Source organism: Calypte anna, chromosome 2 (assembly GCF_003957555.1).
Source record: "Calypte anna isolate BGI_N300 chromosome 2, bCalAnn1_v1.p, whole genome shotgun sequence".
Taxonomy (NCBI): Eukaryota; Metazoa; Chordata; class Aves; order Apodiformes; family Trochilidae; genus Calypte; species Calypte anna.
In genome coordinates, this window is record NC_044245.1 from 42580747 (window position 1) to 42594977 (window position 14231).

A 14231-nucleotide genomic window follows, 5' to 3' on the forward strand; every position below is an offset into this window, starting at 1 on the left:
TTGTCATCTATGTCATCATACTGTGCTTTCTAGATAAGCTGGTAAATTAGTAAGCATTGCATCCTGAGTGCTATTGAAGATCTTTTGAATCCAGTAGCTGTGCAAAAGGAATTTCAGGCACCTGAAATGTCAAAATTAAAGTCAATTCTTTATTTCCTTTAAAAAAAATCCTTCTGTGTTTTACATCAGATTTCAATGCTATCTGCTTTTTCCTGATAAAGTTGTTTTTTGTTTGTTTGTTAAATGTTAATTTTTTAACAATCAGTACTAGTTGGCTTATTACTTAACAGTGAGGTACATGACTCCATTCTGGCAGGATGGAAGTGAGGCATGGTTCTCCATTTTGTAGTATTCTGCCTGTGTGGAGCAGACAGCTTTATTCATGTAGAATTCAGGAGTTTGGGATTTAGCAAATATGCAAAGTACACTTGCATATTGCCTAACTTTATATGGTAAAGAAACTGGAAAAAAGTCAGAAAAATCAGCTGTATTGCTATACACACATATATAAATCCCTTGACACTAGTGGAGTTACAACAGTGCAAAGTTAAAGCAAAACAGCTATGATTTTTTTTTTTCTAAATTATTTTAGTGTTTATGACAGGTACTAATAGAAATTACAGTAGCTGTAGAGTTTCCCATACAGAATCAGAGAGTAATCTAGGTTGGAAGGGATCTCTGGAGACTGTTTGGTCCAATCTTCTGCTGAAAGCAGGACCCTAGATTAAGTTGTCCCTGTCCTTGTCAAAATAAGTAAAGACTTGAATAGTTTCAGTGAAGGAAAGTCCACCACTTTTCTGGGCAACCTAATCTACTGTTTAATTCTTTCCATGGCAAAGAACAGGTTTTATCTTTCTGGTAAGAAAAAAAATTTCCTGAACCAGCTTGTGGCCCATGACTTCATGTCCTTTCACTGTGCATCCCTTTGAAGTGGGTACCTCCATCTGCTCCAAAACTACACATCTGCCCCTTAGGCACTGGAAAACTGTGCTTAGGTCCTCCCCCAAGTGGAGCAACCCAAATTCTTTCAAAATTTCTTTATATGTCATGTTCTTCAACTCAGTAGTCTTGTTGGCCCTTCAACAAGCCCCCTCCAGTTTTTAAAAGAAACAAAGTTTTTCATGTGGGCTTATCCCTTTATATTTCTCTGCTAGTTGCAGTTCATTTTCTTTCTTTGTCCTTAATCTATTTGCTCTTTATTCAGAGAAGATAATTCCTGGGATCAGTTGTTCAACAACATCCTACTGCTCAATTTTTTTGGGAAACGGACTCCAGGTATCTGTCTTTCAATGTGCTCATTTTTTTCTATGGCAGTCTGTTTTTTCTATACTGATCTGCATACTTACATGCATGCATGCATATATAACTACATGAGGGGAGTTAATTTATAACCTGAGTAGCTTGTCAGTTTTTCAGGTATAAATGTAGAGAGTTTTATTTTCTGGTAAGTACTTGATCTGACGTTTAAATTTCTGTCTAATTGTATAGGGGAAAATAATTTATTATTTAGCTATAATGAATTAGTATAAATTAGAAAGTTATACATAAGGCTCTTTCTCTGCAATGTTTCATGGTAAGGTACAAACCTTGCTGGCAGCTTTAGAGTTCCTTCTTGAGAAAACATTTATCAGGCTTTTTCATCAGGTGTTTTATTTTAGTGAAATAGATATCCTAGACAAGAACTATCTATCCTTGCAATTGTGACAAAAATTGGAAATTACAGAAAGGCAAATAGAAAAATTCACTTTATGTAATTTGTGTAATTATTTGGTCCATGTATGTATGCATACATAAAATAATTCTGCACCATTACTCGTTCTGAATGGTAAAAAAGGTCAATCCAGCCACTGGTGATTCAGTTGACATATTGTTTGTTTCCGTTCAAGAATACCTCTACCTCAGCTGCAAAAGTAACATACTTTGCAAAAGCTTCTTAAAATTGTAGGTTCAGTTTGAATATAAAATTATGAAAAAGTAGTAACAGGAACAGATTGCTCTCTTTTTTTTTTTTTTCTCACCTCAGTGAGAGTTTTAACCTTCCAGATGGGGGTAGGATTTATGGCTTTTTCTGTATAAAATTTTTCAAATGCCTGCCACTGAACCAGAGTCCTGGGACCATATTAATGCAGTTAATCTTTTTCTGGTCGTACATTAACACCATGTTTCCAAAATCAAAATTAATCTTAGATCTTTTTAGTGCCATCTGCTGGTTGTTTTGAGGTACGCATTCTGATTTAGGGTAGTTTTTGGTCACTGTGTAGTAGTTTAATGGCAAAGGCTTCACAGGATAAAACCAAATATTTAAAAAATCAACAGTCTCAGTAAGTCTGTAGTTCCTGGTTGTGTTCTGTAGCTTTCTGCTAGGATAGAAGTGAAAATACATATTAACATGTATTGGTTCTTAAATAGTCCAATGGCTTTTTGAAATCATAACTTGAAACAACATTGTTGTATTTTCCTGTCTGTGTGTCATTTTACTGTGTTCTTCCTTACTTTTTGTTCTTTTCTCAAAACATTCCTTTTCTAGATTCTCAATTTGCTGTGTTGGAAGTTGAAAAATAGTCATAGAGATGAATGAATTGTGCTGTTCAAGCCATATAGAAAGACTAAAATATGTTAAATATGTGGATATGTGTAGGAATGTGTAGGACAGCAAGAAAGTGCTATTGCATCAGGTTATTAAACTGAAATGCTTTGATACGTTTTCTTATTGTGTCTACCCCAACTGAAGCATTTAAATTATTTTGACAGTAATTTTCATTCCTCACTTTAGGGTGATGCGATTAAAATTGTGATTTTTATCTTAAAATACATGCATGTCTTGGTTGCAGTCATGCTTCCTCAAAATTAATTCCCAGAATCTTGTGATTTGCCGTGTAAACATTTTTAAGGACTTATGTAATTACTGAAAATGAGATGGCTGGAGCAGCATATGAAACTGCAATACAGTAGCATATCCACTATTTCAAAAGAACTTCAATTATTTTACAGTAAAAAGCTAGCTAAGCAACTAATGTTAATATACTCTTAGCTTAATAATGGATTTTTCTGGCCTTTCTCTGCTCTTTTTTCACTTGTTTGTGTAAGAAGGACTTTTAACTCTAAATTGGTTACTGTTGGTGTAGATGCTTCTGTCATGGCCAAATAAAACTGAGTTTGGATATGTCAGAAGGAATGTGTGAATCTGCCATTTGATGACTTATGGTTTGGATTACCTTGGGGCATATCCTGGAGACCACGTGTAGCACGAAATGTCGCTGCTGATCGCCTAGGTGATTCTTCAACACCTGCATTGTGGGTGCATCAGTCTGATTGAAACTGCAAGTTCTGAATTTACTGAGTATAGGTAGAACCTTCTACCACTGTTTTTTTTCTGTTTTATGAATCTTTCATGCTGTTTATGCTTTTCCAAACAATCAGGTGCCGTGAAGGTTACACTGAGGCCTGAACTACCCTGAACTACAGAGAAGGAACAGTCAATGACGAACAAGTGTTAGAGGTGCCTCTCCCTGTATGGGTGCTCTGTCATAGTATCATAATAATTTTATTCTGTTGTAAATATTTAAAAGGAGAGGTTCAAAATCTGCAGTTTTCAATCTGTTTTCCAAAGTCTCCTCTTGCCCTTCTTAGCCCCTTTGGAAGGTGGAGTGAGTAATAGTAATGGCAGATTGCTCTCCCCTCAGGCCCTCCCTCCCTGCCAATGTAGAACACAATATCTGTTGTTATAGTTTAAATACAAAATAACTTGTATTGCACTGGATCAAGAGCTGCACATTGTAAAATGTTTTCTAAAGCTGAAGTGCAAGAATACATACCGCTGTTTGATATATTTCTCAAGTTTTATCTAGGGATGGTATATGCAAGAATTGCCTTTCTAAATAGAAACACTAAACAAAAAGGGGGAGGGAACCCAGCTTCCTTTGCAATGTCACATTTTACTAATAAATGCAGCTGTGACTTGCTTTGCTCAGCTTCCCTCTGAAGACATCTAAGCAGCAGAGATAGAGCGAGTGATAGGAGCATATTACAAGCAATAAAAGAGACAGATGCTTGTTTTGATCTCACAAAGCAATTGTGGCTAATCTGCAAAGATTTGTATTGTGGCTTCTTTTAAAGTTTGGGAGAATTACAACTTGGACTCTTCAAATAAAAAAAAGCCTTCTGCTTTGTCATTTTCCTTTTGGTCATTGTCTAGAGATTTTTCCTTGGTAGAATAATATTGATGCATTTCTGCTGGTACAAGCATGTTCTTATGCATGTGTGTACAGTTTATAACACAATAGCTTGGATTTTTTTGGGTAAGTTCATATTACATTCTTTGTGCCTTACTACTATCTGTAGCTATAAACTGTATAGCTACATCTAGAAAATCTGTGTTGAAAGAGTGGAGACCTGAGAGGGCTACCTAGTGTTTTGATATCTGCCTTAGACAAAGCTCAGCTTTGTCAGGATGGGACTCAAGCATATCATTCTCCCTCTGCTCCTGTCTATGCTATTTTTCAGCCAGAGAAAACATGAGTGGTTGTTTGAAAGTGGAGGAGCTGCAGTACAGTGTAGCATCTCCTTTGGTCTGGTTTGTTGTGGAATGAAGATTGAGAATGTTTTGTGGACCCTTCTCTGATGTTTAGGTTATCTAACTTTCCATTCCCTTCTCTGAGCCAGGATTGTGTGTGCCTTGACCAGCCTTAGGAGGTGTGAGTTTCCTGGCTTGGGGATCTTCAGCCTTCCAAAGTACTTTCTATTCTTGTGGTTAGAAAACTTTTAAACAAAATCTCCCTGGTACAAGTTAAGCTGACTGCTATTCTAGTACAGAAAAATAATTGGTCACTCCTTTCTTAATAAGGCCTTCAGACTGCTATGATGTCTTTCTGTTTTTTAAAAACTGTATGATCTCAAAATCTTTCAGATCTTCCTCACAGGTCGTGTTATTTCAAAATATTTGGGTTTGTGCTTACCTGGGTTGTCTGTTTTCTTTAAATTATAACTGAAACCAGATGCAAATTCATAAGCTTTACTGCTTCTGAATATAGAAACGTTCAAGTACATCATACATGTATATGAAATACATCCTATGTTGTATGTGATGCTTTTTTTAGCATGTCAATTTTTTCTTTTAAATCTTTTCTTCTGTGACCTTGTATGGAGTCTCCTTTGTCTTTTTCTGGGTTGATACTATACGTCTTTTGGTACACAGCTATTTGTGTTTGTTTTTACTGAATCTGGTCTTGTTCATTAAGACTATTTCTTCAGTTTTTCAGGATCTCTGTGTTCTAATCCTGCCCTTCAGAGCACTGCTTGCTTGGTACCATATGTACAGTTCTTAAGCAGATTTTCCTGTTTAATCACCAAAATTGTTAATGAAACTAGGGTCTGATCTGTCATAGATATTTGTAGGCCACCAGGGGACAGTCCTTCCAGCTTGACAGTTGTTAACAATTACTGTTGGAGGGATTTTCTTCTTCAGTCAGTTGTGTGCCTTTGTATTCCTATTCAATAATTTGATTTAATGTGCTGTAGGAGTGACACAGTTACTATCAACATCTTGTCAGATGAGTTACATTTACTTTTATTGTTGCTTGTCAACCCACGTTTGAAAGTAGATGCATTCCTGCACTATGATTTCATTTGTGAATGGCTTGGCAAAAAAATTCAAAAATACATGGGTTTTTTTTTAGAAATTGGTTTCTAGCTGTCAGAGAAATTATAACAAAATGTTATTCCTGCTCTGCCGCTGTTCTCTGAATTATAACCAATTACTGTTATATCAAGGCATGGGCATGTCTGTGTTGAAACATTTCAGTGTTAGGCAGAAATCACGCAGCAAAGGTCTATGTAGGCCAAAAAGTGAAATTTTTGTGTGTTGGTAGAGTTTTCTTGGCACTTGCATTTCTGAAGAAGTCTCCATTTTAAATTTTACTAGGTAGGGTGCAGGTTTATCCCAGTCAGAAAAGACAGGGTTCTGTTCTGTGCGTTGATGTTGTGCTGCAGTTTCTTTTGCTTGCCTCTACTCAAAACAAAGTGTGAGATGTTCTTAGGTAAGCAGTGTTTTGTGGAGGGTCCTTAGTGATCTCTCCCAGCATAATCTGCCATTACACCAGAATGTGATATTGCAAATACACCATGGTACAGTCACGGAGCTATCGAGGCACTAAAAATATAGTGAAAGCACTGATCTGGACAAGCACCAGGTAATTCTGTTCAATTATAAGTTCTGAGTATGTGGAAATGAGTTCTAATTCAGAATGACTGAACTATGAAATATTTCTTTTAGTGTGCACAGTTCCTTTTGTCCATTTTTTGTGTAATTACAATTTGCTGGGTTGCTGTGTCGAAGAGGACAAGTACATGGATGAAAGTTTTTTACTCGTACTTGCTAATTTGAGGTACAGCTATCTTATTTTAAAACTAGATGGTGTGCTAGTTGTCTGTTCTGAAATTGTAACATAAGAGTTAGGAATACTTGACAGTGTTAAACCTGGAAGTGTTTCAAGCTGAGTTGCTGTTTGAGTTAAAATATTTGATGCCTTGACAGCATTTTGCCAGTCATAATGCAGATCACTGACACAAACCATAGGACAGTGTTGGTAATGTTTTTGTTTTCAGTTCACTGACTAATATTTCAAAGTGGAGGATATATATTCTTTAAAAAGGGAAAGGAAATGCTGTAGTAGTTTAGAATTAAAAGGACACAAGCATTCACTTATGATTCTGGTAATCAAAAAGTTTAGGTAAGTGCTGGAGCTGGTGGAGTTTTATTTGTGTCTTAGTATACTTTTAAAAAACTTCTGAAATTGGAAGAATGCTGTGGCATTGTGCTAAATTAGCTTTGTACCTTTATTGATAGTTTTATTCTTTGTTGGTTATTTTGTTTTTAACACTGGATTCAATAACCAAGGCATGCAGTCGCGCTTAAGATAAAGCAAACTTGTTGTCTGAAATGAACAGCTTTCAACAAGAGGTTTCTGATAGGCTTTCACTGGACAAACTTTAGTTAGGAGATCTTGTAAGAGTAAGGTTTTTATCCTGGAGAGGAGGTGCATAGAAACTCCGGACGTGGTAGGTCTCACGATTATTTTACCACTAGAGGGCTTATTTGTATAGCAGTGAAATGTGTGATTTGAAAGGTTGCCTTGAGCTTTCTGATGCTTTCCCCCAGTCCGAGTAAAATGGAGAAAAGCACCACATATGGGACACCAAAGAGATGGGCATCAGACTAAAAAGCTGAGAATATAATGAACTAGCAAGAACTAATTCTAGTTCTTCTAAAACTCAGAAATTGAAATGGATTGTATCTCAATCTGCAGCTAGGCATGGAGGGTGATTAGGAGTAAGAAAAGATTGGAGAAAACAAATGAAAATATCCCATCAACTTATGTTTTAAAAGAGTTGTTTTGTTTATTCTGAACCGTGCACCTCTCTGACAGAGCTATTAATTTTTTGACATAATTTGCATTATCTTGTTTTTTAACTTCTGTTTTGCTTTGTATCACAGCTGGACATTTCTTTTTTTCGTTTTTACAGTCCACACTGACATGCAAGATATTCCCTTGGGAATCAGCTTAGTACGGAATGTGCTGCATTCACAGTGCCAGTAAGAGTCTCGGTGCAAGGATCCTCTCTTTCCTGTTCATAAAGCTTGAGTTGTAGTGGCAGAACATAACATCTCTTTTGGCACTTTCCAAGAGTCTCTCTTTTGTTTTTAAACATTGTTTGGCAGTTGCTTGGCTTGTCAGCACAGAATCTGTGGGGACAGCTTTTCTGAAAACTCCTACTAGCTTTGGAGCTTTGCATGCATATGCCCTAAAAATTAATTTTTGCAAAACCAGAGTTGTTTGTCTGATTCTGTTCCTTTGTTCAGAGATCCTGCAAATTCTACTTAATGAGTCTTAAAATGTACAGTTATCATTCTGAGGTTTGTCTATTATTAGCAAATATGAATTCCCTATTGTAGACAGTGCAGCTTAATATTTTCTCAACATTTTTTCCTTTTTTTATAAAAAGTACATACAATTTGGCAACAAAACTGTTGATTATATACCAATGAAGATTTTAAATGAAAGTTTGACAGAATATCCCCCGTTAAAAAAAACCTAATATTTCTTAAGTATTTTTTTTTTTTTGAAACACAAAACCATAATACCTGCCTAGTTTTTATTTCCGTTTGATACTGTTACTTCTTTTCCAAAAGAAGCCATCTCTTTGGAAGTCTAATGTCTCCTACACAAACTACAAAACCGTATTTCTGTGCAAATAATACTTTTCTCATTTGGCCTAGTGGCTTGGTGTCACAGTGCAGTGACAAAACAAGTGGTGCCATGTATCTCCTTTCAGCACTAACTTGGCTCTTAATAGTTGGAGATAAAGATTTGGGGATTTTTTTCCTCTTCCTGTTTCCTGACTGTTTCCAAAAATTGTAGACAACACTGGCTTCTCTCATGAGTGTCCCTGACAGCTGTAAGACCCGGATGCCAAGTTCTGGCTCCCAAACCTTGACCTCTTCTTTGACATCTTTTCTGGTCTCTTGGCTGCCTCATTTGCTTGTTGCTGTGGCAGCTGCAGAATTGTTTCTGGAGCTGATCGATGCAACGTTAGCTCATTCAGATTCTGCTTTATTGTTGGTGTTGCCACTTCTTTTAGATTTAGGTCAGTGAGAATTATCAGTATCTTTTTGTTATATTTTAAGAGGGAGATTTTTCTTTTTAATCTCAAATTGCTTTGATACAAATATTGATTTTTTTTTAATTTTTTTTTTTTTACTTTTCATACTGTAAAAAGAAAGTGTTTGGTTCCACTATGCTTAGAAGTAAAACCAGTCTGAATATAAGTGCATGGCACAGAGGCAACAGTAATCTTCCAGCCCTGACATTTTTCTTTGGCACTAGTTTTCTCCATAAAAAGAATGACAGTACTTCCATTGTATGAAATACTTCAGCAACTTTGTAAGGAGCAAGTATGTATCAGATTTGTTTAAAATGGCTTAAAAGGGATGTGCTTATCATTTGAAGATGAGCATGCACTGAAGTGTGTTACCCATTCATGCATTTAATATTAGTAGCTATGAATGCAGAGGATCTAATCTGGTTATTGGACTTGATCTTCACAGGTCCCTTCACACCCCTGACATTCTAGTTTGAAAGAGGTTCAGTAGGTTTGTGAGAAGGGGAGAAGCAAATGTGAATATGGGGTGCAAGGTTGGGTGATGTGACTAAACCTTGTTTTAGACGACTGAAATTTATGAAGGGGAAACAATAAGTACAAAGTCATCTCTCTTTTTTATCTTAGCAAAAAGTGGAAGTTTTAGTGCCCAACAAATCTCTTTATTGAAATACAGTATCACCACCATCAGACTTACAGTGAGCAAATAAAAATAAATGTCCAATGGTGCTAGAGGTCAAACTCTATCCATGTGTTTAGCAGAACTATAAAGCAGGACCAAAGTCAGAACTTCAGTGAGAGTGACATGGTTGCACATTGATAGAAGATGTGTAGGGTTTTAAGAAAAGCTTCTGTAACTAGATAACCTCTCAGTATGTTTATTGCAATGCCTGTGGTTGTGTTTCAAAGCAGGAGAGACAGTTATAAATATCCAGCAGAGGAATGTAAACTGCTTCTGAGCATTTAAATAAAAAAGATGATGGAGTAAAAAAACATGTTTGACCATAACTACTTACAGTATATTCTAACATAAACATTCTTCCTCAAACCATTCCAAAATAGCTGTGAAATAAAAACAGAGAGAGAGAGATAATAAGAAGAGCCAATATCACATCTTGCTGGAGGAAATGGAAAGAACATAAATTCCTTTTATCAAGGATCATCTCTATAAATGATAGGTTGGTACTCATTACAAGCTGGATTTGGGTAAGTTCATTATGGTCATGTGTGTTAGGGACTCACAGCATTTTGAGGTAGTCAGGGATTGATTCCATCACCAAAATATGTAAAATGCCAGATTTTTTTGTCTTGTTGCCATCTTGCATCTTACAGGTTTGGTCACCATAGTTTATGAACCTAATTTGATACCTGAGAAGAGCTGCCCTATCTGAAAGCTTCTCTATTTGTCCAAGAGAAGAAAAGTAGCAGAACAGTGCTATAGTGGTTTGTAGAAGAAAATGTAGAAGGGTAGGAATGGGTAAGAATGCAAACCAACTGCAGTTTGCAGAAATATGAGCTCAGGAAGATCTAGATTCTGTTTAGCTGGGGTTTTCATTCTCAGAACAGTTTCTGTCACTGTATGCTGAGGTAATACTCCTTACTTCTATGAACTGGAGACAGAGCTTGTCGTGCTCTCAGGCTCATGTGCTTGGAGACACAGAGAGAGAGATTAAAAAAAAAAAAAAAGTTAAAAATGAAATATATGTGTGAGTCATTTCAATACTTGGGAGCTTTTTGTAGATCAGGAACATCAGGTGTGTAACTGTACAAAGGATAGGAGAAAGAAAGGTCTAGATCAATGCCCTTCTTGATGGAAATATTAAAAGAGATATGCACCTCAGTTAATAAATCTCAGTTAATAATTTTCCATAATTCTTAAAGCATATTGTTAACTTTCTGAATATCTCCAGAAATACACACTGTAATTTACACAAGTAAATTAGTTCCACACTGTACCCACTTTTTAATTCTTACCACTTAAAGTTTAAGAATTAGTAACAAAAATAAAGATAAGTTTAATGTTGTAAATGTTAATGTCAAGATTTTACTCTAAGTGCTAAGGAAGTCCAGAACTGATATAATGTTACCAGTTTTTGTCTGTTAACAAATACAGTTTTGTGAGACCCTGAGTGTTAATTTCTATCACTCTGATAGTTTTTGGTTTTTTTTTTCTTATTAACCAGTTGTAAATACATGTTCCTGAATAAAAATTGTCCACTTCCGTATCCCCAGGTTCCAGATGTTCTCTAATAGACTAAATTTTCATCGTCTGTTGTCTTCTAATATAGAATCATAGAATAATTTTAGGCTGGAAGAGACCTCTGAATATCACCTGGTCCAACCCCCCTGCATTTGGCAGGGACACCCTCAGCTAGATCAGACCCTGATCAAGCCTCACCTTCAATGTCTCTATGGATGAGGCCTAAACTATTCCCTGGGCAACCTGGTCCGTTTTGCCATTACCCTCATGGTAAAGAATTTTTTCATAATATTCAATCTAAATCTGCTTTTCTCTAATTTAAAACCATTGCACCTCATCCCGTCACTACAGGCCCTTGCAAACAGTGCACCTCCAGCCTTCCTCTTGGCCCCGTTCAGATATGGAAGGTCCCTGTTAGAGGGGTTCAGGTTTTGAATCTGGGTACTGGTGTGTAATTGAATCTGGGTTTTAGCTCTGTCTTTGAAGACAGGTAGTGGAACACTGCCTTTGTTTTGCATAGGAGAGGCTTTTTAAGTGCTGAATGCTGTGAATGATCTTTAAAGGCTTCTCTTCTGAGCTACAAGGGGAATGTTACTTTCCTTAATGGATTTTCTTGTATTTATTCTTTTTTCTCCCAGTGTTAACTGCCTCCTATCTTGGCAACCACTTCCAAATGTGGGCTTTTGTAATTTATATAACCTCTTATGCCACTCTGTGTGTGTTTTTGGGGGTTGTTTGGGGGTTTTTTTGTCAGTGCTCCTTCAAGCCCTCAGTGAGCTTTAAGCTTTCCTGGCTGTGTGCTAATCTATTTTTATCTGATAATTGGTTTTCCTGCTTGAGGGATTCTGACATTGTAAATGAAGGTCCTGGTTTGCCATGTCCCTGCATGGTGCTTTTATTTCCTGGTGAACTGCCATGTTGCTTGGTAAAGCTGGTTTATTTTAGAATGTTAGCTGCAGGTACCTTTAATCAACTAAATTGTAAATGGAGGAAAAAAATTGTAGGCATGTTGTGAATTTGATAATCACAAAGTTTCGTGCATAGATACAATATGCTTCTGTGTGTTTATACAGAGGAGAATGTTCAATATAAAGACACCTCTATTTCTTATACAAAAATAACCAAATTGATATATGATATGTGTTGTTAAAATTGGTTTACACCAAAATTAGATTTCATTATTTGCAAGTTAGGAAAGTGGAGTTGAGGGACTGGGGTTTTTTTACCAGAGCCAAGTCCATTTATTGATGGAAGGAAAACAAGGAATTGAAATTCCTCACTTCTCTAACTTACAGAATGGAGTAACTATAAAAACTTTACTTGGGATTTGGTAAGTTTACTGCAGCTAAGGTTTTCTTCTCATAGAACAGATCCTGTGCCCAAGGTGATCGACATTATTGACTCGTAGCTCGGGCTCAATTCCCTAAGCAATATGTCTATAGGCAGATTTTTTATTGTCTGGATCTAGCTGCATGTTTCCACTCCTGTTTTCCACTCTTCTGTCAGAGGCAGCATCCCTGCTAATCTGTTACGAGAGTACTCCTAAATCCATATTGGTCAAAAGCAGTCATTGTAAATAATATATATGTATATATATGCTTGTCTAACATGAAACTGATCAGGGGCCCATGACCTTCAAGCTCTGTAAAGGTCAGCTTGGAGTAACTAGTTTAAAATTATCCCAATACTCTGGGGGAATTACTTGAAGGTTGGAGAAGACTTGAATGCTGCAATATGTGGAAAATGTATAATTCTAATCAAAAGAGACACACTATGCAGTGCATCATCCAGGTAATTTTCATGACATCAATGGCTGACAGAGTTGCTGAACAGAAGCAGTGTAGTGTATTTAGCCAGCTGATCTATCTTTTAAATTAATCCTGGGGGTTGAAGTTTGCTGTTGCATTGAAATAATATATTACTATGACCTTTCATATGTAACATCATCTTGTAGCTTTCTGTCAGATCTTCATATGCAAAACTAAAAATGAAGTTTGATCATGTAATGTTGAGTTGAAACCTCAGCACATTCTCTAGGAAATCAGTTATTTCAAGTATTCAGTCAAATTAATAACATTCAGTACTGTAGCATTTGTAGTTCCACCTTCAGTATTGTGATGAGTTTTTAGAGTTTCATATATTTGTGCCTTTTCCAAGCTATTTTGCTATACCTAATAAGTTTTTATTTCCCATTTAAAATTGTGAGCATTATGTTAAAGCTCTACTAACTCAGTTGCATAACAATGCTATTATTCCAAAGCATTATACTAATGTTAATCTAAAATTAAAAAAGAAAAAAAAAAATAAAATCTGTAAGAATCATTTATGTATTTTCAGGCTAATGATTAGTTAGCCAAAGTTAATAAAAAGGAGAGGTAGTATGTATACAGCCTGCTAGCAAAGGGGAAATATAGCAAGTGGGATTAAAGAGCCACTTTATGGGACCAGGGCTAATTATGAAAATGGAGTTTATAATGGGAAGGATAATTTTATAGTTCATATGTGAGTTATCTCCTTAAAATATAAATTGGCAGTATTTTTTAAATGTGTGTTCAATCTTTCATTTTCTGATTGTGTTGACTTGGCAGAATGTTTTTTTAATTTTTTTTTTTTACTTGAAATTTTGTACATGAATAATGCACATCTCTTTTAAACACTGTTGTGCTGAGCAGTAGTTGCCTGCGTAAACACAGGACATCTTCTCAGCAATAGGGTTTAAAAAAAAAAAAAGTTATTGCATTCCCAATAGTAGCATGTTGGTTTTGGGAGTATTCAACAGGGATAATTAAAAAGATGTTTCAAAACAAGTTTCTGAAGTTCTAGTCAGTCATTTCCCACTGATAACTTCTAATGTGTATTACCATGTGAAAAATTAGATTATGTTTGATTGAGGGCCTTCATGTTTTATTAAATTTATTTTCATATGTAATTTTGTTGTAGCAGTATTTTTTAAACTGTCTTGTAGGAGAAACTCTGAGTTTTGCCTGCAATAATTTTTGGTTCTTTCTGAGTAAGTGTAAATTATTCCAACTGTGATATCCATTAGATAGCCAGAATCTGTATCAAGAAGTTAGTGACTTGCTTTTATGTTGCACAGTTCCTTACATCCAAGGATACAAAATAAATCACTGTCTTCACTTGAAATGTTAAGCTGCACAGGATTGTTCATAGAGTTATTTTGTTTCTTTGCTCTGGAGTTACCTCACAGCTCTTTCTCCAAAATAAATTTTTGACAACTTTTCAATTTTCAATAGAAAATTTTCAGCTTTTCAATTTTTTTTTAATAATCTGGTTTTTTTTTGGGTTTTTTTGTTTTTTTTTTTCCTGGAGTTTTAATCCAAGAAAGTTAAAATGGTACCAATATAATTATTGGTAC

At 35.8% G+C, this 14231-nt stretch overlaps 1 protein-coding gene across 11 annotated transcripts in view; it reads left to right on the forward strand.

The window, feature by feature from the left end:
* Positions 1 to 14231, forward strand: part of ANO10 (anoctamin 10) — a 118388-nt gene that overhangs the window by 25754 nt on the left and 78403 nt on the right. Inside the window, exon 12 of one of the 11 annotated variants that reach the window (XM_030446124.1) lies at positions 3421 to 3459. The exons of the other annotated variants lie outside the window; for them this stretch is intronic. Within the exon in view, the coding sequence (XP_030301984.1) occupies positions 3421 to 3429 (9 nt within the window). The 3' untranslated portion in view covers positions 3430 to 3459. Of the gene's footprint in view, positions 1 to 3420; positions 3460 to 14231 lie in introns of those variants that run through there. 11 annotated transcript variants of the gene reach the window in all.